This window comes from Mesoplodon densirostris, chromosome 12, assembly GCF_025265405.1.
Source record: "Mesoplodon densirostris isolate mMesDen1 chromosome 12, mMesDen1 primary haplotype, whole genome shotgun sequence".
Taxonomy (NCBI): Eukaryota; Metazoa; Chordata; class Mammalia; order Artiodactyla; family Ziphiidae; genus Mesoplodon; species Mesoplodon densirostris.
Window position 1 is genome coordinate 79,817,401 of NC_082672.1, and position 23,843 is coordinate 79,841,243.

At 47.1% G+C, this 23,843-nt stretch overlaps 1 protein-coding gene across 2 annotated transcripts in view; it reads left to right on the forward strand.

The window, feature by feature from the left end:
- SMAP1 (small ArfGAP 1) overlaps positions 1–23,843 on the forward strand; it is a 157,978-nt gene that overhangs the window by 130,058 nt on the left and 4,077 nt on the right. For both annotated transcript variants that reach the window (XM_060115012.1, XM_060115013.1), the window contains 3 exons: positions 2,996–3,086; positions 17,867–17,994; positions 23,447–23,618. In XM_060115012.1, coding sequence (XP_059970995.1) covers positions 2,996–3,086; positions 17,867–17,994; positions 23,447–23,618 — 391 coding nt within the window. The remainder of the gene's footprint in view (positions 1–2,995; positions 3,087–17,866; positions 17,995–23,446; positions 23,619–23,843) is intronic.

The following is a 23,843-nucleotide window of genomic DNA, read 5'->3' on the forward strand; positions in this document are numbered from 1 at the left end:
GCTGAATACGGCAGATGAAGCAGAACTTCCCAGCCAAGCTGTAACCGTTTTTGCCTGGTCATCAAAGAAATATGCGGTCTTGTGTTATCCTGATAGAAGATTGTGCATTTTCTGTTGACTAAATCTGGCTGCTTTTCGTCGAGTGCTGCTTTCAGTTGGTCTAATTGGGAGCAGTACTTGTTGGAATTAATCGTTTGGTTTTCCGGAAGGAGCTCATAATAGAGGACTCCCTTCCAGTCCCCCCATATACACAACATCACCTTCTTTGGATGAAGACTGGCCTTTGGTGTGGTTGGTGGTGGTTCATTTCCCTTGCCCCACGATCTCTTCCGTTCCACATTGTCGTGCAGTGTCCACCTTTCATCGCCCATCACAGTTCGTTTTAAAATTGGAACATTTTCATTACGTTTCAGTAGGGAATGGCATGCGGAAATACAGTCACAAAGGTTTTTTTCACTTAACTTACATGGAACCCAAACATCAAAGTGATGAACATAACGAAGCTGGTGCAGATGATTTTCAGCGCTTGATTTGGATATTTTGAGTATGTCAGCTATCTCCCGTATTAATTGTTCTCAATTAATGTCTCAATTTGATGGCTGTTAATTTCAACTGGTCTACCCGACCATGGAGCATCGTCCAGTGAGAAATCTCTAGCACGAAACTTTGCAAACCACTTCTGACACGTTGGATCAGTCACAGCACCTTCTCCATACACTGCACAAATCTTATTTTGTGTTTCAGTTGCATTTTTACCTCTCTTGAAATAATAAAGCATAATTTAGAATTTGACATCTTTGATGTCTTTGTTTTAAATGCACGCTGATATGACAGCTGTCACATACAGTCTAACAAAATTGTTTCGAATGAAGTTAAAGACAACTAAGTGCTACTAGAGACATCTTACGGAAAAAACTGAGCGAACCTTTTGGCCAGCACCATACATCTTCAGGCTCCACTTCTAATTTTAGTTCTCATGGTGTTTTCAACACATCTGCAGTTCCTTCCTCCATGAAGTCTTGAACCCCCCTCCAAGTCATCCATGAGGGTTGGAATCAACTTCTTCCAAACTCCTGTTAATGTTGATGTTTGGACCGCTTCCCACGAATCACGAATGTTCTTAATGGCATCTAGAATGATGAATCCTTTCCAGGTTTTCAAATGACTTTGCTCAGATCCATCAGGGGAATCACTGTCTGAGGCAGCTGTCTCCTTACAAAGTGTATTTCTTAAAGAATAAAACTTGAAAGTCAGAGTGACTCCTTGACCCGTGGGCTGCAGAGTAGATGTTATATTTATATTACCAGGCATGAAAACGACGTGAATCTCGTTGTCCATCTCCATCAGAGCGCCTGGGTGACCAGGTGCATTGTCAACGAGCGGTCACATTGTGAAAGGAACCTTGTTTTCTGAGCAGTACATGGCTGAAAACATTCAGTAAACCATGTTGTAAACAGATGTGCCGTCATGCAGGCTTTCTGTTCCATGTATAAGCACAGGCAGCATAGATTGAGGATAATTCTTAAGGGCCCTAGGATTTTTGGAACGGTAGATGAGCACTGGCTTCCACTAAAGTCGCCAGCTGCATTAGCTCCTAACAGGCGAGTCAGCCTGCCCTTTGAAGCTTCACAGCCTGGCAGTGACTTCTCCTCTCTAGCTATGAAAGTCCTAGATGGCATCTTCTTCCAGTAGAAGGCTGTTTTGTCTGCATGAAAATCTGTTGTTCAGTGCAGTCACCTTCATGAATTATCTTAGCCAGATCTTCTGGATCACTTGCTGCAGCTTCTCCATCAGCACGTGCTGCTTCCCCTTGCACTTTGTTGTTATGGAGCCGGCTCGTTTCCTTCAACCTCATGGACCAGCCTCTGCTGGCTTCAGACTTTCCTTCTGCAGCCTCCTCACCTCTCTCAGCCTTCAGAGAATTGAAGGGAGTTAGGGCCTTGCTCTGGATTAGGCTTTGGCTTAAGGGAATGTTGTGGCTGGTTTGATCTTCTCTCCAGACCATTGAAACTTTCTCCATATCAGCACTAAGCCTATTCGCTTTTAACTTCCTTCAAGAACTTTTGTTCTGCATTCACAACTTGGCTGTTTGGTGCAGAAAGCCTACTTTTGGCCAAGCTGGGCTTTTAACGTGCCTTCCTCGCTAAGCTTAATCATTTCTAGCTTTTGATTTAAAGTGAGAGACATGCGACTGTTCCTTTTCTTGAACACTTAGAGACCCCTGCAGGGTTACTCATTGGCCTAATTTCTGTATTGTGTCTCAGGGACTAGGGAGATCCAAGGAGAGGGAGGGAGGTGGAGAACCACGGGTGGGTAGAGCAGTCAGAACACACACAGCATTTATTGATTAAGTTTGCTGTCTTATATGGGTGTGGTTCGTGGCTCCCCCATAACAACTACAGAGTGACATCAAGGATCACTGATCACAGATCACCGGAGCAAATATGAAACGTTTGAAATATTGTGAGGATTGCCAAAATGTGACACAGAAACACAAAGTGAGCTAATGCTGTTGGAAGAATGCTCCACGCAGGTCGCCACAGAGTTTCAATTTGTAAGCAGCGTGATATCTGTGAAGCACAGTAAAGGGAAGAGCAGTAAAACGGGGTCTGCCTGCACATCGGATCAGGTTCCATTAGTGCCGGTGGCCTCTGCTCTGCTCGCGAGGACCCCGGGGCCTGCCCGGCAGCAGGAGCGAACAAGTAAAATACTACGTCGTGTGGAATGTTCACGTGAAGGGTTTAAATGCTTAGGAACAATTACATTACGATTAAATGTCTACATTCACTGTTGTGGGGTCCTCGTGTCCGGTTTATCAGTTCAAGTTCAATGATTGTGTTTAAGTTTATGATAATAAATGCTCTAGGCTTTATCACACTATGCTTCTTCATAGGCTACATTACACTAACTTTATCAAAACTATGCCTAATTGAGGCTTAAAAGTCTTGTTCATTTTATTTGAAAAAATTAATAAATCTGATTATTTACTTTAAAGCTGCAGAAGAAAGAAGATCAGCAATTGGAGCCTAAAAAAAGTACCAGCCCTAAAAAAGCTGCAGAGCCCACTGTTGATCTTTTAGGACTCGGTAAGTAATAAAAAAAAAAATACAAGTCATCATTAATTAGAGTTACAAAACAATTGAAACGTTCACTTGAAACGAATATAATAGCTTTATCGTCAGTGTGCCAAAAGATACCTGTTAATTGAATTTGAAAATAGTATGATTAGTTTTTTGAGTTCCCACCAAAAGGGAACTCTTTAATAAGGGAGTTGGTGTCTGTCAGCAGTGCGTTCATGGAAATACAAGTAATGAGTTCCTTGGGGAGAGAGGATAACAAAGTACTCTTCAAAGCCTTGGTGGACTGTGACATCTCAGCATTTGAAATGAAGAGTAGATTGTTTTTTCTCCCCCCCACCACCTTCTCTTTATTTAGTTTTGTTGGAGGGGGGTCCCTTAGCAAGATAATTATGGTGTAGCCTTATTATAACGTGCTATTTTAAAGGACACTTTAATTTTGGTTAGCTGAAGCAACATGCTTTATACCTAGATCTAGTGGCTAGATTCATTGTATGTGTCTGATGACAATAAGAATGCCTGTGCTCATTTTAATGTCATATTTATTCTCACGGCGGACGGATAGATGTTGTCTGCCTGGTGAGTAAACAGACTTCCGTTCAAGGAGGACTTGTACTGTCCTTATCTACAAATACTGTCAGCTCTTTGTACGTTTTTCTCCTCTTCCTTTTAAAATAGCTTGATAAATGGTTATTTTTAGTAATATCTGAGCCTTCAGCAGTAATTAATTTAGAAATTTTTTTTAGTTTAGGGAAAGATTAATAACAGAAGAAAACAGTGAAAGACAGTTGGAAGGTAGAGTGGACCTTCATACACTGCTTTTCTAAAAACTGATCTTCGTTCTATTGAGAAAATGGTTTTCTGTCTTAAGAATTACAACTGAATGTTTTTGTCTTACTTAGGAAACTGGTGTATCATGCAGGTACACTCCCTATAGATAAACATCTTCTATGGTGGTGAAAATAAGTGGTATATCAGAAATCTAAAAATAGGGCTCAGTCCAGGGGCTCTAAATATAATTGTGTTGAATACTAGTTCTCATAATTCCTGTATTTTATTTCCTTTGCTGTAAATGAGAAAAAAGACTTTCTGCCACAGTACGGAAAGATCCTACTAGGACTCCACGCGCCTTTGTCTTGGCGGCAGCATTTCCTTCCCGGCCGTGAGTGCCTGGTTATCGGTCCGTAACTTAGAAACGTAAGAGCTGAGCCAGGCCTGGCCCTTACCCTACAGACTCGCTCACTGACCCCGCACCTCCTCCTGAAGTGTCTGCCGTGTGTTCGGGCGCCGTCGTGGGCACTGGGGAGAGAGCTGTGAGGGAAGACAGACGAAAGTACCTGACCCCTGTCTGGGGAAACAGTGAAGAGATAGTTAAGTAAGATACGTCATGGGTCATGTTTGCTAAGTACTGTAGCTAAAAGAGAACGAAAGCAGTGGTGTGATTTTAAGCAGGGTTCGGGGGGTGGGTGTTGGGGGCCCCCTGAGATACCGTCGGTGGGAAGACCTGAGGAGGCTGGGGCTCCCTGGCTGTGCGTGGTGAGGCCAGGGCGGGTGCAGTGGCCCTGGGCAGCCCCGCCGGGAGTGGGCGGGGCCAGGAGGAGGGCCCTGGCGTGGCTGCTGGTGAGTGACCCTTGGACCTGACTAAGGCTGCTACTCTGAGTGTCCTGGAAGTGCATTGGGGGATTCAAGCAAAGAAGTACCTCATCGACTTGGGTTTTTCAGGAGCCCTTACGGCTACCCTGTTGCGAATGTGTAGCAAGGCGAGGCCGGTGAGACAGGTGGGAGGGGGTGGTGGCCACGGGAGCTGCGAGAAGTAGCCGGCTCTGGGCCTGGTTTGAGAGACAGCCAGTGGGGTTTGCTGCCCAGTGGAAGTTGTAGGGTGTTTCCCTTGGTGAGTGACCCTGCGGGACAGGCGGGCCTGCTAGGCGGTCCCCAGGAGCCGCACGGGCTGGGGCCCGGGGGACAGGTGGCGGGACTGGCCTCGGGTGCCCAGCCCTTGGCGCGGTGCTGCTGCGTAGTCGCGAGCCTGGAGCTCGACCCCTGACCCCGGCGAACGCTTGTTCCTCTCGCTCTCAGCGCGTGGGTCAGCGCGGGCGTCTCTGCCTTCCAGCCGTTCACCGTCACACGGTATCTCCGTTTGTCGAGCTCCTGTCCGCGTGTCCCTGCCTTCCACCGCCCAGTCTCAGAGTTCCTGGGTTCTCGGGTTTGGGCACGGCAGCACCCCTCTTCTGGTGTCAGTGTCTGGGAGAGTCAGCCGCGCTGGCAGCGGTTCCGCTTCTCTCACGGGCCTGTGACCGGGAAGGCTGCTCTCTTTTTAGATGGGGAGAGCGTCAGGAGCCCGTGTCCTTAGGGGAGAACCGAGGTCCGCTTAGGGCAGGAAGGAGCGGCTGTGTTTGAGGGAGAGGTTAAGGGCGTAGAGAGGGCTTGGTGGGCGATGGGCGGTTCTGGATCATGCGCTGCAACAGCTCCAGAGGTGGCAGGGTGGGCGCCGGGGTCAGAAAGAGGGATTGGGGGTCTCGCTGAGGGAGTGTTAGCAGCGGGAGGCCGGGAGCCCTGCCCAGAGCACATCACAGCGCCTCCCTCCTGCTGCTTCGCAGTAACCTGAAAGGCCCTTCCAGACCTTCAGAGAGCAGCACTCCCAAACCAGATGGATTGCTGCTGTCGCCCTCGGGCCGCAGACTGTTTTCTCTGCTGCCCAAGCTGAGCGTGGCCTCTGGTTTTCCCCTGTAAAGTGAGACACAGTGGGGAGGAGGGGCAGGTGCCTTGCAGTCTGATTTATGGTCTTGCAGAAAAGATGGCATATCCCCATGTGAATGAGACCAGAACAGGCGTAAACCGAAAACATTTGCAGAAAATACAGAGAAAATCCCCACAGGGTTAGTTCGGTTACACAGCCGTGCCGGGCCAGGATCCCAGGGTTACTGTGCGCTCAGGATCACGTTCGGTGACTCCTGGAGCGAGAGAGTCCAGACCATTTGTTAGAAATTCGAACTTCCCTTTTAACGGCCCTTTGGCAAGTCTTTTTTTAACCTGTTTTCTCCGGCTCACTTTCCAGATCGACTCCCCATCCCAAGGTCAAACGTAAAATGCTGTCTGTATACTTTTTAGCAGCAAGGGTCAGCAAATTTTTTTCTGGAAAGGGCCAGAGGTTTTTAGCTCTGCAGGCCCTACTCAGCCGTGCCCTGTGATGGCACGCGGCGTACACGAGTGTGTGGGCGGCGACCGAGGCTGAGCTCTGCTGGACTTGAGGGTGTGCTCCTCATCGTACCTGCAAGGGCGACTTCGTCTTTGGGTGGTAACTCACGTTGGAAGCTTGTAGAAATACTATTGATTCAGTCCTTTACTGTCTGATATCAGAAGTGGGGTCAGCTGCTTGGTTATTACCTGCCCTCTGATCTTGGAAGTAACCAAGATCTTAGGGCCCCTCTCGACTGAGGCCCAGAATGAACAAGCCCCGGATGCTCCAGACACAGACCCGCTTGCCTAGAATGTGTCCCCGCTGTGTGAGAAGAGAATTGAAACTGGCTTCCAGGGCCTGTGGGGGGGTGCTTGCCACGCCCGACACTGTGTGCTCCTGTCTGTCCTTTGGTGATTATGAAAACTGACAAGACTGCTTAGCAGTTGGTTAGGATAATCCCCCAGGCTTTTTTTTTCTTTCTTTTTCTAGAAGATCCCATCTGAGATTAGAGTGTTCAGGGGTGAGCCCCGGCTCTGAGTGGAAGGCTTGAGCAGCATCGTAAACTGCAGGCTTCAGCTCAGTCTCCCCAGAGGTGGGGAGCCCTCCGCGGGTGTCCATCCTCAGCCCCCGTTCCGTGTGCGCACCCTGCCGCCTGCTCCCTGCCCAGGAGGCTTTGACCACAGGCCCATTGGGCACGGGGCGGCGGGTGTGTGTGTGTGTGTGTGTGTGTGTGTGAGACACTCGGAGACCTCGGAAGAGCTCACAGAGAACCGAGTGTGAGCTCAGTGATGAAAATCATACTGAACTATAGAGATGTATTTAGATAGAGGCTTCCTCAGTTTTTTCTTAATTGAAAAGCTCAAAGGAACATACAGTACAGCTTTGGGCAAGTTTTAAAGTCTCCGCTTCATGCCTGTGTTTCAGGAAATAAAAGCATGAGCTTATCGCAGTAGCCAAGTTCAGGTGGGTTGACAATGCTAGTTAAACATGGTTTTTAGTAAATAACCAGCTTAATGATCTAGTCATATATATTCCAGTTTTATATAATGAGAGGTGAATGTATTACTTTTTCTCCTCTAAATTTTTTTGTTTTTATAAGATTTTCTGGACAGAAAACAAACTAAAGGATAAAACACCCACAGAAAACACTCTCGTTACCTTTAAAGCAGAAAATTCCTGCAGGGAGATTTCTGTTTTTCAAAGGCCATACGCTGTAAAGTGAAGCAAGCTTGTGACTGGGCGGACTGAAAGAATGCCAGCCGTGGCCCAGCCCTGGGCCTCGCCTGCGGCCCGGAGCTGTACACTCGGCGGATCCGGGGGTCGGGGTCGTTGTGTGCCACCCCTGTTTTCCAGGGAGGGAGGAAGAGGGCCTCTCTGTCTAGCGTGAGTGCCCGAGGTAATTCTGTAGTCTGTTACGCTTTTCAGCTACAGCTTAAACCCGATAAAAATGTTTATTTTTTCTGCTGCCAAGAGTATGGTCCGCGAACGATTATAGGCTGTTATTACCCTTTCAAAAAGGAGGTCTCGGGAATTGGTGGTAGTTTTGTGTGATCACACCTGTGGAGGGAGAGCAGGCAGGTGGGGGCCTGCATTGCTGGGGGAGACCCGGCTGCCAGCAGCTCCCCGCCTGGCCCTGAGTCCGGGCTGGGAGGCAGCCGAGGGCGACAGGCGGACAATTGGGAGAACCAGCACCGCAACCCGGGAACGAGGGCACGGCCCTGCCAGACCTGGGCCGAGAGCAAGAGGGCATCTTCGCGGGCCTCCAGGGACCATGCCGGCGACAGGAAGCAGGCAGGCGACGCTCAGGTTTTGAAGGAGCGAACACGGCTGTGGATGAGGCGCCTTGTGACTGCAGGTGGCTGAGCGCCTGAGCGTGGCTGAGATGGGCGGCGTCTGACGATTGTAGCGGGCGAGCAGTTTTGGGGGGCGGTGTCGGGGGCGGTGAGGTTAGGAGCTGGGCTCCTCTTTCCTGCCCCCTGTCCCGTCCCCCTCGGAGCTCTGGCACTAAGCTCAGGCCCCAGCCCCCCGGCCTCAGGACCACGTCCAAACTTTGGTGGTTTCCCTGCAGCAGTTGCTTTTCTCAGGAGGGAAAACTTCCCCCAGCAGATCACCCAGCAGAGTTCTCAGGGACCCGTCGGGCCAGAATTGCATTCCGTGGCCTCTCTCCAGGGCGGGCGAGGCCTCTGCAGTGGAGACGGCTCTGCTGCCAGGAAGCCTGTGCGCAGCCCCTGGCCCAGGTGCGTGTCAGCCTGCGGTGGCCCTTCAGCGGGGAGCATGCTGTACACACACACACACACACATACACACACACACACCTTTGCCCCTTTTCCTTCCCCCACCCCCCTTTTTTTTTTAAACAGAGAAGCACGCCGAAGCTGACAGAAGTTGGCTTCCAAGGCTCGGCTTCCGGACGACAGAGCTGGGTTCAAACCCAGGTCTCCCTGACTTCACAGTCCAGTCTCGGCTCGTAGATGAGCCGCAGCAAGATGTTCGACTCCAGTAGTAATTAAGTTGTCAGCTTGTTACTTTAAGAAACACTGAGATCGTGCCTACCGTGTGCCAGCCACTCTTTTCAGTGTTTACAGACATTTATTCGTTGGATCTTTGCAACAGCCCTGAAATGGGTGAACTGCTGTTGTTTTCATTTTACAAATGAAGAAACTGAGACACAGAGAGGTTAAGTAAGTTGCCCAAAGTCACACCGTTGGTAGATTACAGGGCCTGACCCGTGTTCTTAACTGTTACACTGTGATGTGCTCTGATAGGAAATGACATTCGGAGACTGCCAGCTGACAGTGTGTCACGTAAGACAGACATTAGGCCCATTTGTCCAGGGGACAGCTGGCAGCATTCTGGCACGGGGGAGCCCTGGAGTTAGAGGCGGTACCCTGGGCTCTGGCGTCTTCACCGGGAAGGGAATGCAAGAGCCTCTCCGTGGTTGTTGGCCAGAGCGTAAACGAGTGGATAGTGTGACATAGGCAGCACGGTACTGTGCACAGAGGGGGGAGCACGTGTCTCTGTGGGGACTTGTTGGGGGGGGGCGCCTGGGGCTCCTGTGGCAGGTGCCGGGGAGAGCGGTGGCTGCAGAGAGAGCTGACCTGTCCTATACGGTCTGGCTTCATACTTGCACAGTTCTTGTCTCTTGAGGCTGTAAAGTGGTACAGAAGTGTTTGAGATATAGATCTTATATACATATGAAAGCTGTATATTTATATAATTTTTAAAGAGCAATCAGTTCTATGATGTTTACTTCTGAAACCGCTTCTCAGCAGTTTCAGACGATCTCGGTCAGTGTGTGTGTCCCCTGAGAGGTGGCGGCTGTCGTACCTGTCCACAGGGCACCCCCTGCCCCGAAGTCCCCCAGCTTGCAGGGACCTGTGGCAGGAGGGGCTTGGGAAGGAAGGAGTAAACAGAGCAGGAGGTTCACAGCAACTGTTAAGGCCGCTCAGTCATTTCAGTAGGTTAGCCTAAAGGCCACCTACTTAGCAGTAAGAAAAGTTAACTAAAAATTAAAAATAAATAATTCCACTTGACTCTCAGCCATCTTTTTTTTTTTTTTTTTTTTTTTTCTTTTTTGCTGTACGCGGGCCTCTCACCGTTGTGGCCTCTCCCGTTGCGGAGCACAGGCTCCGGACGCGCAGGCCCAGCGGCCATGGCTCACGGGCCCAGCCGCTCCGCGGCATGTGGGATATTCCCGGACCGGGGCACGAACCCGTGTCCCCTGCATCAGCAGGCAGACTCTCAACCACTGTGCCACCAGGGAAGCCCTCAGCCATCTTTTTTTAAGCTTTTGAAAACAGTTTGAAGCTTGGAAATTTTTTTAAATTAATTAATTTATTAATGGCTGTGTTGGGTCTTCGTTTCTGCGCGAGGGCTTTCTCTAGTTGTGGCAAGTGGGGGCCACTCTTCATCGCAGTACGCGGGCCTCTCACTATCGCGACCTCTCTTGTTGTGGAGCACAGGCTCCAGACGCGCAGGCTCAGTAGTTGTGGCTCATGGGCCCAGTTGCTCCGCGGCATGTGGGATCTTCCCAGACCAGGGCACGAACCTGTGTCCCCTGCATTGGTAGGCGGACTCTCAACCACTGTGCCACCAGGGAAGCCCAAAGCTTGGAAATTTTAATATGCTTCAAAAATGAACGTCTGTGACTTGAGTTTACAAGGTAACACACGTGGGAGTTTATTTCATTTCATAAGGCAAGTGTGTGTTTTAATACAAAGGAATTCCAAGTAACATTTTTATTAAGGAAAAAGGCTTTAAATGGTTTCTTGAGTAGAAAATGAGAAGGGCTCTTTGAGTGACATGAAAATGTACAAAGCTTTAAGAAGAAGGAGTTTTGCCATTAAGGAGAGCATCACTGCATCTCATGGAAGCAGGCTTCTTTTTTTTTTTTTTTTTTTTTTTTTTTTTGCGGTACGCGGGCCTCTCACTGCTGTGGCCTCTCCCGTTGCGGAGCACAGGCTCCAGACGCGCAGGTTCAGCGGCCATGGCTCACGGGCCTAGCCACTCCACGGCATGTGGGATCTTCCCAGACCGGGGCACGAACCCGTGTCCCCTGCATCGGCAGGCGGACTCCCAACCACTGTGCCACCAGGGAAGCCCCAGGCTTCTTTCTGATCAGTGCTGTTTCCATTTCAGATTCGCTCCTTCTCAGGACGACGCCTCACTAGTTACAGGTGAAGAATTAGACTTGGCAGCTTTCATTGTAGCCAGGATGTGCTCAAGGCTGAGTGTTCACGGTCATTCAAGAATAATAATGAAAAAATGACATCCGCTTACTTACCATGTTCCTCTCTGCCTTACGCTACATTAGTAACACAGAAAATCTCATGCTGCTCTTTGACATTTTTTATCATTTGTGAAAATAGATTATGACCAGCTAATGCCTCTGACATTCAGGTAAAGGATGAATTCAGTTAATATTTACTGGGCACCAGCCAAGTTCATGGGACTCTGGTAAATAGGAGAGAACACAGCTCCATTTGTGTCTAGTAGTGCAAGTGGGGATGCGTCCACGTGCAGTCTGGAAATGAGAAGACAGAGGACTGTTGCTCAGGGAAGAGTGGGATTGTGGAAGGAAGGTGGTTCTGAGAATTCAGCGTGGAACCTGGTGTAATGCCGATCCACAATTACCTTTGATTTCCCTCCGCTCAGAGGTCCCTTTTCTTGCTGCTGCCAGTCAGAGGAGGAGCAGATGAATTTTTCATGCTGTGCAAGCTGACGTCAGGCGAACTCTCACGTGCCCTGGGGGTCATCTTTAGCGTGAGTGCGACCCGGGAAGGGCGAGCGAGCCCCCAGATACACGAGCTCCCCGCGCCTTCCCTTTGTAGAGTATCTTGTGATTTAAAGCCCGTCTGCTGCTTGTTGAGCCGACAGCGTCGGACGACCGACGGGTCAGGGCTGTGATGGCGCCTGGAACAGAGCTGTGGAGAGCGGAGTAGGGAGGAGGCCGACCCAGGCTGAGCCGCCGTGTGTGTGTGTGTGTGTGTGGTGTGTGTGTGTGGTGTGTGTGTGGTGTGTGTGTGGTGTGTGTGTGTGTGGTGTGGTGTGTGTGTGGTGTGTGTGTGGTGTGTGTGGTGTGTGTGTGTGTGGTGTGTGTGTGGTGTGTGTGTGGTGTGTGTTGTGTGTGTGTGTGTGGTGTGTGTGTGGTGTGTGTGTGGTGTGTGTTGTGTGTGTGTGTGTGGTGTGTGTGTGGTGTGTGTGTGGTGTGTGTGGTGTGTGTGTGGTGTGTGGTGTGTATGGTGTGTGTGGTGTGTGTGGTGTGTGTGTGGTGTGTGTGGTGTGTGTGTGGTGTGTGGTGTGTATGGTGTGTGTGGTGTGTATGGTGTGTGTGTGTGGTGTGTGTGTGTGTGTGTGGTGTGTGGTGTGTATGGTGTGTGTGGTGTGGTATGTGTGTGTGGTATGTAGTGTGGTATGTGTGTGTATGTGTGGTGTGTGTGTGGTGTGTGGTGTGTATGGTGTGTGTGGTGTGTATGGTGTGTGTGGTGTGGTGTGTGTGTGTGTGTGTGTGTTGCCGTGGCTGCAGCGGTGCTCCCAGCTGTGGACAGTGATGCTGGAGGCCAGGGTTCTGGCTGCCAGAGAACAGCAGCCTCACTGCCGTGGTGGCCTGGAGTGGGGGTTCCAGCTGGGATGCGGTCGCGGGCGCGGAGGCCGTGAGACCAGGAAGGGGGCGGCGGGCGTGCCGGCAGCAGTGGCTGCAGGGTCTCCCAGGAGAACGTGGACTCGGAGGAGGAGGCTTCCCGGGAGGAAGGCTCAGCGAGGGCCAGATGTGGGGGAGTGCACGGGGCAGAGACGAGGCGGGGTCTGTAGCCAGACCACCAGTTCTTTTCAGAATCAGGGCCATTATTTCCCTTCTTCTCCCAACAGGAGCAGGATCGCCCCCTGACTGTCGTTTTTCCCCACGGCTCTGCTGTCCCCGAGAAAGCCTCTGGTGATCTGTGTTTGGAAACGTTTCAGTTCACCAGTATCTGTGGAGCGTTTGCTCTGTGCCAGCGCTGATTGAGGAGACAGCTGCGCCCTCCTTCTGGCAGAGGATGGGGGGACAGGGCCTAGGCAGTCAGTGTGGCGCAGGTGGGAGCCTGTGGGGCGTGCCCGTCACACGCAGTGTGTTCACACGCCGACAGACACCAAAAGTGACATGACTTATGGTAAGGCACCTGGGAAGGCTGCCGCTTTGCCGCCCCTGGATTTGGGGGGGAGGAGTTGGGAGGCTGCCTGGCCAGCGGGTGGATGGGGCGCAGGCTGGGGGGGTGGGGGCGGGGCTGAGGGGGTGCAGGGCTGGGGGGGCGGGGCCTCGTGCACTCAGCGGGGAGCTGGGGCCCAGGACGGTGCCCGGCTGGGCGTTGCGCCCGCCCCACCCTCGGAGCCCTCTTCTCGGGAGGCGGGGCAGCTGCCCCGGGGACTGTTTTAACCTTGGACGGGGTAGGGGCACTGCTTCTGTTTGGGGGAACCAGGAAAGGCTGCTCAGAATGGTTATAGCAGTTGAGTTTTCCAGCTGTACCACCAGACTTCTGTTGAAATCCTAGTCTTATTGTGTCAAAATCTCTGGAGGTGATGGGGGCGTTGAACTGAGACACTTTATATAGAGCTTGATCAGAGTACCCGGCAACAGAACTTTAAAATGTTAGTATTAATAGTGGATTATTAAAAATCCAGCTTTTCTATTCTTAGTTCCTTTTAGTTTATACATGGTATCATTCAGAGGCATTTGGAATGGGCCAAGAAAAAAACACTAAATATTGTTTTAAGTACTTTGTTTACCTTTACTCATTTGGATTTTTGCTGTCAGGTGAGTTCTGGTATAGCCACGATTAATAGAATCGACAGCTACATGGAAGGTTTCTAGATGATAGAAATGGCCTTCATGACGTTGTGATATTTGAAATGCTACCTTCTTTCGAAGCATCTACCAGTGTCATGATGTGAAGTAGGCCAGTAACTGCGCGCTGGGCAGGCCTTCTGTTCGTGTGAGATGTAGCACTGATTTTTAACCACTTTCTTTCTTTTGGCTCAAAACGTTTAAGCTTTTCTTGTGAATTTCTAGTATGTGTGCAGTATAAAACAGTCATCTACCAACTCCGTTTTCAGATCAAACATTAGTCTGAAATCTTAAGGTAACGTAGAAAGAAAATAGTTGCCCACAAGCAGCTAATTGTAGGTTTGATGCCTTGCCTTTAAAATAGAAATTCCTTCCCTGTTTTACTGCATTGTCCTAATTTCTTGTTTGCTCATTTCCTCTTCGAGGGGTCCTTTGTGCTTCATTACTGTTCTTTCCGGTGTTGTTCCAGCTAAGTTTCTGCCATTTGCCTCAGGCTGTTCTTGTACTCTGGGGCTCCAATTCTGTTTGTTGTCCACTGGCTACTGTTTCTGCATGTTGATGAGGGGGGCTGCTCCCCCCGCCCCTGCAGCCGAGAGAGGAGCCCCTGCGCACAGGGAGGTGCTGTGCATGCGGGTCCTGATGCGCTGTCTGCACAGACGGCCACTCCCGCCCTGGAGGCGCTGCGTGGCCTGGCCCTGGGCTCCCCAACCCCTGGAGGGGGAGGTTTCCATTGGTCTGGGTGTGTGTGCACGTGTGCCCATGTGTCTGTACACTCAAAATGTAGCCCGTGTGGATTTAATTATTTTTCTTACATTATAGTGCTAATGTAAACATTTACACTGTTTAAACCATTTAATTTGAATAAGACTTACTCTTTCTAAATTTTTAAATGTTTATCTGAAAAACTGCTTTTAACATCTTGGTATTCTGTGGCTTTTGTGGCCTCTGAGCTTCTGTTTGATCGGCGAGGACTGTGCCGCAGGTGGACCCTTGATGGAGAGGCCGCGCTGAGCTGCAGTGGTTGTGACGGGGCCGGCCGTGTCCCTCCCGCCCGCGGCCCGGGTGCCCCTCCGTGGCCGCACCGGCCGGGCCCCTCACTGTCCCCTGAGGAGATGCTGGGCCTGGCAGGAGGATGGGGGCGGAGGGGGTGGTGTGTGGAGACAGGCTGGCGCGGAGTGGGTTCTGAACTGTTGACGCCACTGCTTCTCTAACTTTGTACTAGTAATTATTAACTATGTAAGGGTTGGTTTTTAATGTTCAGACTTTTAAGTGATTTCTTTATCTACAGCTGTAACTACATGACTTTTGTGTAATGTGGCTTAAAGAAAAGAGCACGCGCTAGTCCAGGGCTCAGAAGGCTTCGTTCTAGTACAAGTTTTGCTGCTTCACTAGGGAAGCGACATTGAGTCTTTAATCTCTCTGTGCCCCGGTTTCTGTAACTGGGGGTGATGGAAGGAGATGCCTTCTCATCCTCCATGGAGACAGAAATGATAACATGGAAACGTTCTTTTAAGAAGTTCAGGAAGCAGGTGATGTTTATAGTGATGGTAATGATTACTAGCCTCCCCCTGTCCTTTTTAAATACTGAAAGTAAAAAACACAAGTTTTGAAACAAATTGAAACAGTCCTTGGTAGAGAATGTGTTTTAGCAAGCCAAATGTAGTAAGTCAAATTAGCAGACATTGAAATCCAGTGGGAAAACTCGTTGGGAATTTGTGTACAGATTTTGCAAGGGCGAGACATTTTCATGTAAGTTAAGGATTTGTTTTTCGACAATTCTGTGAATGCTTAGCTTTTTTAGTAACAAGGAGAATTGACGGGAGTTTCAATCCGTCATATTAGGGGGTCGTGTGGGGAGGAGACTGGGGGACTTTGAACAGACTTAAAATTTCTGCAACATGTTCAGTTTATAAAGTAATGCAAATACATTATTTGCCTGTAGTCGATGAGCCTCTTGGTTCTCACACAGTGCATCCTGAGCTCCCTGGTGTTGTATAAGCTAATTGACATGTCCTGGGGCAAAAAATAGATTGATACCTTTTTCCCCAATTCACCAAAAATAATAATAGTGGTAATAATAATAAGTTAATGATAGCATTTTCTCATGTTTAAGGGTTTTTTTTAATATAAATTTATCCTAATTGTTAGTGTTTGCTATTACTTGAAACAGCAAAAAGTTTTAACTGAAAAACTGGAAATAGTTACTTATGCTCATTTTTTACTTTTGTTCCTCTTGGTTGTGGTTTATTTTAGAGGATATGTGCTTCTGTTTGTGAGTTTAAGTTGCATGAAATACAGTCATATTTTCTGCTAATAAAGTGCTTCCATGTTCATGTGATAGAATGAACGTGTCTGTTTGATGAGGTTGTTCCCCTGTCCCCAGCTCTGCAGCTTAGGGGTTCAAGCACCACTGACTCACGTGGCAGTGTTATTTGAGTTTCTTTACTGAGTTGTGGATGGCACAGAGATGTTCCTTTAGTTGTGTTTTTAATCTAGAATACCCTGTCCTTCTAAAATATTTTATTTCTGGTTCATATTACCTGATGTACTACACATCAGGTAAATGGAATGTGGAATGGGCTGGAAAACATAAAATAGCACCTGAAAGAAGTCTAACTTCAGAATGAATGTTGCCACTTTGAATGAGTTAGAAATGGAAAAAATTACTTTCATGTATGAGTCATTTGAATTCTTTTATGTCATGGTTGTGTGTTAGCTTAAAATTCTGTATATTATAAATTAGTAATAATCTACGCATTGTTTTATTGCTTCACCTTTAAATTGTCCGTAGTGCTTATAGAGATATAACATGTGTAATGCATAAATGTATGTGCTGAGTATATTTTTTATGGCTCTGATAATGTGATATCATGGAAAATTATTGAAAAATATTTGCAATTTGTTTCTTCCAAACTAACCTTTCATGGGTTTCACACACACTTTTATAAATTAAGTAGTAAAGAATATTTTACTGTGACCATTTATTCATTGCAATTAATGATAATTTGTTTCACTGAAGCTTAAGCAGGGAAATAAAAGATACTAATTTCTATAGTTACACCTCAAAAAAGAGAAGAAATCTGTGAGTTTCTGTGGGTTGTGATAGAAATACCTAGTACGTGGTGGATCTTCCATTAAATCTGTCCAGTATCCAAGGATCTACTCTGTGCAAGACGTCCATCCCCCTCCTTGTCGAGGGAGTCTTAGAAGATGCCTCCTTCGCCTTTGAGGAGTGTGTGGTTCATCAGAGGGATCGAGTGAGCTTGTAAGCTGTGAAGTGGGAGCCCGATTAGGATGTAGGTCCTCAGAGACTCGATTTGTCATGTTCTGAACTGCTCCTTGGGTCGTGACCGTGGAAGACTGAGCTGTGTGAGCTGTCCTGCTCCCTGAAACCCCGTGCTTGCTCGCAAGCTCTCTGCACTGCCCCCCACCCGGCCCCCACTGACATCAGGGGGAGATGAGAACTCAGGGTGAGCAGGAGGCTGATCTGGGGTGTCGGCGCCGCCCGGCGGCTCGGTGCACCCAACACTGAAGGTGGCTGCACTTGAGTACAGAAAGGGTCTATTTCAGTGTTTCGTGGATACTGCCTACGGAATCAGTGTATAGTGTATGTTTGTTTTCTTTCTGTCCAGTTTTTTTCCTTATGTAACTTTAAAATTTAACATTCCAGACATTTTAAATCATTAAAATTTATTTCCAAGGTAGGTAAACATGATATGAAGTAATATTGGAAACACTCACACACACACACACGTGCGCGCGCACGTGCGCGCACGCACACACACGTGTATATTTATGGAGAGGCAGCCTTCGTAGGAACATGGTATCGTATCCCAGCTTAGCCAGTGACCGCAAAAGTAGTGCCAGTCTCATAAGGTTATGGGATTAAATGAGTTAATATATGTAAAGTACGCAGAACAGTACCTTACATGTAAGGAAGCATCAGGACACAGAATAATGTCAATAGTATCATACCATTTGTTAAAAAGGGGTTTGCATATATACTTAGAAACTGGTGGGTAAAGAATATTTCTTCGAGAACAAACAAAACTGGAGATGGTTTCTTTGGGAGAGAGGAGAGAGCCTGGGGTAGAGGGAGGGCATACATTTTGTTGTTAACTTTTTGAACTTTTAACCGTATATTTTTAGAATAAAGCCATGTTTCAAGTATTTAAGAGATTCTAGAATCTTTAACTTTTTGATCTTTTAACCGTATATTTTTAGAATAAAGCCATGTTTCAAGTATTTAAGAGATTCTAGAATCTTTAAGACAAGAATTTACGTTCTTTTCAGACGGCCCTGCCGAGGTGCCAGTGACTAATGGGAACACAGCCACGGGACAGGCCTTGAACGATGATCTGGACATCTTTGGACCGATGATTTCTAATCCCTTACCTGCAACTGTCCTGCCGCCAGCTCAGGTATGTGTTAAGTGTGTGGTTTTACACTGTGTATTTTCTTTTTGGAAAGTTTCAATTTTGAATTGTTTCTAACTTAAAAGCCTCTAGATCTTTAGGCCAGGAGTTGGCAAACTAAGCCTGCAGCTTGTTTTTGCAAATAAAGTGTGATTGCAGACGGCCACTCCGTTTACTTACATGCTGTCTGTGGCCGCTTTCACACTGCAAAAGCAAGTTGAGTAGTTGCAGCAGATATTCCATGACCCACAAAGCCTAAGAGTCACTGTTTAAAGTTTGCTAACTCTTGCTCTAGGCAAATGGTGTTTAGAATGAGTAAGTGGGAAAACTCGGACTGTTTCAGCCTTGCCTGCGATCCACAAGGTTACTTACTTCAGAGGGTTTTGAACTGTTTGGTGTGTCAACATGGACTAGAAGCCCGTAATTATTTTCTTGTGCTCTGTCGAGCCAGCCCAGGCTGGCTCCTTCTGGGTGCAGGAAAACCGAGAACAAGAAATTATAGCAAACTCAGTACCCATATGCTTTTCTATGAAGACACATTATTTCTTAGCCTTAAAACCTGCCTTTTTTTATTTTAATGATTTTTAAAAAATTATTTAGAATGTAATATTAATGATAAAGATTTTTAAAAAGTATCAGTGGTAAAGAAATTTTGACTTGCCTTCTTAACATTACATGGATTTTTTTTTTCCTTCTTTTTTTTTTTAATTTGAAGTCTAGTTGATTTACAATGCTGTGTTAGGTTCAGGTATACAGCAGAGTGATTCAGTTATACATATATGTTCTTTTTCAGATTCGTTTCCCTTATAGGTTATTACAAAATATTGAGTATAGTTCCCTGTGCTATATAGTAGGTCCTTGTTGGTTAGCTATTTTATATATACTAGTGTGTATATGTTAATCCCAAACTCCTGATTTATCCATCCCCCCCTTTCCCCTTTGGTAACCATAACTTTGTTTTCTATGTCTATGAGTCTATTTCTGTTTTGTAAGTGAGTTCATTTGTGTCGTATTTTATTGATTGATTGCCACACCATGCAGCATGTGTGGGACCTTACAGGGATCGCACCCACGCCCACCCGCCACCCCGCCCTGCAGTGGAAGCGAGGAGTTTTAACCACTGGAATGCCAGGGAAGTCCCTGTGTCGTATTTTAGATTCCACATGCAAGTGATATCATATCTTATTTGTCTTTCTCTGACTTCACTCAGTATGATAATTCCTAGGTCCATCCATGTTGCTGCAAATGGCATTGTTTCATTCTTTTTATGGCTGAGTAATATTCCATTGTATATATGTACCACATCTTCTTTATTCATACCTCTGTTGATGGACGTTTAGGTTGCTTCCATGTCCTGGCTATTGTAAACAGTGCTGCTGTGAACATTGGGGTGCATGTCTTTTTGAATTACGGTTTTCTCAGGGTATATGCCCAGTAGTGGGATTGCTGGGTCGTATGGTAATTCTATTTTTAGTTTTTTAAGGAACCACCATACTGTTCTCCATAGTGGCTGCACCAATTTACATTCCCACCAACAGTGCAAGAGGGTTCCCTTTTCTCCACACCCTCTCCAGCATTTATTGTTTGTAGATTTTTATGATGATGGCCATTTTGACCAGTGTGAGGTGATACCTCATTGTAGTTTTGATTTGCATTTCTCTAATAATTAGAGATGTTGAGCATCTTTTCATGTGCTTTTTAGCCATCTGTGTGTCTTTGGAGAAATGTCCATTTAGATCTGCCCATTTTTGGATTGGGTTGTTTGGTTTTTTTTGATATTGAGCTGCATGAGCTGTTTGTATATATTTTGGAGATTAATCCCTTGTCGGTCACATCTTTTTTTTTGTTAAATATTTCAAATATTTTTTCAGCTTTATTGAGGTATAATTGAAAAATAAAATTATATGTTTAAAATGTATAATGTAATGTGTTGATACATGTATTCGTTGTGAAAAGATTCCTGCCACCAAGTCAATTAACACATCTATCATCTCACAAATTTACCTTTTTTTTTGTGAGAATGCTTAAAATCTACTCTCATTGAATTTCATTTATACAATACAGTATAAACAACTATAGCTACCATGTTATGCATTAGATCCTCAGATCTTACGTCTTATAACTGAAAATGTGTACCTGCCTCCCAGCCCTTGGCAAACACCATTCTGCTCTGTTTCTCTGGGTTTGCCTTTTTTCTTTTTTTTTTTTTTTAAGATTTCACATATAAGTGATACCGTGCAGTATTTGTCTTTAAGGTGAGATATTAATATATAACTTTCAGGGATATAGGTTACTCTTAAGCATACAACTTAAGATTCTGTTTTAAATTTACAAATAAGCAACTAGTTTGTTGTAGTAAAGTATAATTTTTGAGGTAAGATATTTCTCTTTCTCTAGAAAACCTGAGCCAAATGGGAATTGTTTGCATGGAAAGTTTAACAAGAAAGAACCAATGTCTTATTAAGAAGATGAATTACATATATTTTTATTATATATATTTATTGTCATTATGATAGTCATTGTATAATTAACGCTGGAATTGAGCAAATAGATTTCTGAGGAATCATTAGTTTCAGTGGAGCTTTATCTGCAGCATCGCTGTTTAGTCTCAGAGAAGATAGCTTCATTTTATGGCTTTGCCTCTTCTCCTTCCCCCAACACGTAAAAAGAGGAACTAAGTGTTGCTGGTATCGTTTCGGTTAACATTGATTACCTTGTGAATGTGTGCAGGCGTGGGTATGCGTGTGGTAGTAAAAGAAAAAAGTCTAACGCTAACATTTTGGGTGTGGAAAGAAGTATTTGGGATACTTGACAGTCCGAGCATGCAAAGCGGCTTCTTTTGGTCAACCGTTCTAGCGGGGCCGTTCGGCCGGCCCGCCTTCCTTAGACCCCACTGCGGGGCGGGAGCCGCTCTGAAGCCGCTTGCGCGTTAGGCCCCGGGCCAGCCATGGCCCCGTGGGCTCTGTGCCGTAAGAGCAGCGAGCCGGACAGTGCGGACCTCAGCCCCCCTCAGTCCTTCATGTGCGTGCAGCTCCTCCTCGTGCCCCCGGGGCCGCCCGGCCTTCGTGCTGGGCGTCTGTAACTGAGAGGAAACAGGGTGGGTCTTCAAAATCACACCTCATTCTTTTTCTGGAATGTTTTTGGACCAAAATTGTGTCCGTTTTATGGAGCCCTCTAAAATAATTTGGTGAACAGAATTATCTTCCCTCCAAACTACATGTAAAGACTCTAATCCAGACATGTTGTCAAAATAATGTCTTTGAAAATTGGGGGAGGGAGAGAGAAGGTGGGTTAAACCACACATTTTACATGCACACACTGTACGTAGTTTACTAATTTGGTGGCTTTTTATGCTGTGAAATTGAATTGGACCCCACTAGGAATTACTCTGAACCCTGCTTTCAGTCCTGATTTTCTGAGTGTGGTGCAAATTCTGGTTGAAGATTTCCCCTCACGTGAATGTGAGCTGGATTGATGTGACCGTCTGCTTTCCTGTCTGGCTGTGCAGTCTTCCCTGAGGGGCTGGGAACGCTCAGCTGACCCGAGCGGACGCGCGTGCTGGGGGTTGAGGGGCGTTGTTCCAGTGTCCCCCAAGGTGACACGTAGAAGCCCTCCTTTTCCTGTTCTGTCCATAATATCCACATCCCCAGAGCATCTAGACTCACACAGGTGCTATGGCCTGTCCTCGGTTTGGCCCCGGATCCCAGACGGCCAGAGAGCCTTTGGCTGGGGACCCTGTGGCCTCCGGAAAGTGCGCACCTACCGGCAGCAGTGGTTCTCCTTTTACCTTGGAGTGGTCCTGCCGGCACGTGGGGCACCCCCATCACCCGCCCCGTAAATGGCCGTTCGAGCACCTGCTAGCCAGGCTGCCTGGTGTGGCCGTGCTTAGACTGTGTCCCTGTGGAGACAGGCGTTCATCGGAAGAAACACACGCGTCTGGAGCACGGGGCTGCTCTAGCCTGAGGTGGGATAATAGTAGCTTCCCCAGCACTTCGGGTCTTCTCACACGTCTGTGTCCTCCTCAGGGAACAGACCCCAGGGTTTTGAGCAGGTTCTTAGATAGAACAGAAACTAAACGTGCTGGAGGATCATTTAGTGAGGTGTGGCTGCTTTGTCACCTAGCAACACTAACAGCCTGCGCTGCCTTCTGCTGAGCGCTCCTTGTGGCCGTCAGGCGCGGTGGTAAGGCAGCTCCTCCCCGGGCCCAGAGCAGGGCGTGGGAAGGCGGAGTGGCAGGTCCGAGGGCACTGGGCGAACCTGCATGCTGGCTGCAGGGCCCACGCTCTCGGCCTCTGCCTTCTGCTGCTTCACTGCTCCGTCAGATATATTTGATTCAAGCCCACTGTTGTATTTGAATTCCATCATGTCCAGTTTCTTACACATTTCAGATCTTTTGCAAAATTATGTGGCTTTTTTTCCTATCTTAAAATTCTTGCTTAATATCATAATAGATTCAAAATATTGTTCTGCTTAAGTTAGTTTGTGAGCATAATGCTTGGATGCTAATTTATTGAAAGGTTTTTTAGCCAAGGCATTAAATGTTTGATTTTTTTAAAATTCAAACCAAATCATGTACACTATGATTTAACTTCTACTTGCTGCTCACCTCATTCTATAGTTTGAGAAGAATCTTATCCAGTTTTTACTAGTCTTCATAGACTTCTTTGAAACTCTTCATATCTAAGTCAATTCCCTATACGCAAATGTGATGGAATATTTAGTGACCGCTGAGGTGTCAGTTGTGACTGTGTAATACTATCTGTGTGCAAGATACAGGAGATGAAGTGAAATGCTTTGTTTTGTATTACAGTATCCACATGCTTATTTGTATTCGTGTTCTCACCCCTGTCTACAGGCGGAATGCAAGGTGTAGGGGCGGGTGCAGGTGGTCGCAGTTTTGCTGGACCTCATATCTGGGTAGACTGGAGGCATTCTAATGTTGCGGTTAAAACGGATTAGATTAGGTTCATAAAAATATCATGATGTCGCTTTTGAAAAACAAACTCCCCCCCCCCCCGCAAAGAAGACAAAATCAGCCACTGCAGGACCCTCTTGCAGTCTGCTGTAGTTGTAGAAATGGTCTTCATTCCAAGGGATACCAGTTCTTGGCAGCAGTGATTGCTGCAGGAGATGTGCGAGCATCTCCCAGGAATGCTGGTCCTCAGGCAGCACCACATGCCTGTTGTTGAAGCCACTGTGGTCAGGATGTGATGGGCAGAACTCAGCATCAGAGAGGTTCTGTCTACTCCTTTTACATGAACAGATTCAAAATAGGAGATGGTCCTCTGTCCTGCACGTAGGTTTTGCATGGGCTTGTCAGTGATTCCCTTTAGTGTCACCATGTTGCCTTCTACAGTTGTTTAGTTTCTAATTTCATAACTTCATTTGGATTTCAAGGAATGGATGAGGTGTGTTTTATTATGCAGAATTCGACAGCTTGTTTTGGTATCTGTCTCAGGGGACGTCCTCTGTACCAGCAGTTGCCGCTCTGTCTACAGTGACATCTGGGGATCTGGATCTATTCACTGAGCAAGCTACTAAGTCAGAAGAGGTGGCCAAGAAACAGCTCTCCAAAGACTCCATCTTATCTCTGTATGGCACAGGGACCATCCAGCAGCAGAGTGCTCCTGGTAATGCATTTGAAATCTGCTTTCAGTGAACTGCAGTGACATCACTAGAAGTGTATTCTTTGTGCTTATGTAATGTCATATTTCTTCCTTGTGTTTCCGTGTAATGAGTGCTTTTGTTGTTGCGGTTTACACAACTACAAAGCTGAAATGAAAGAAGCATTAGGATTAGAATGCACAAAACTTTATTCATTTAGGATTAACAAGCTGGTCGCATGTCACTTAATG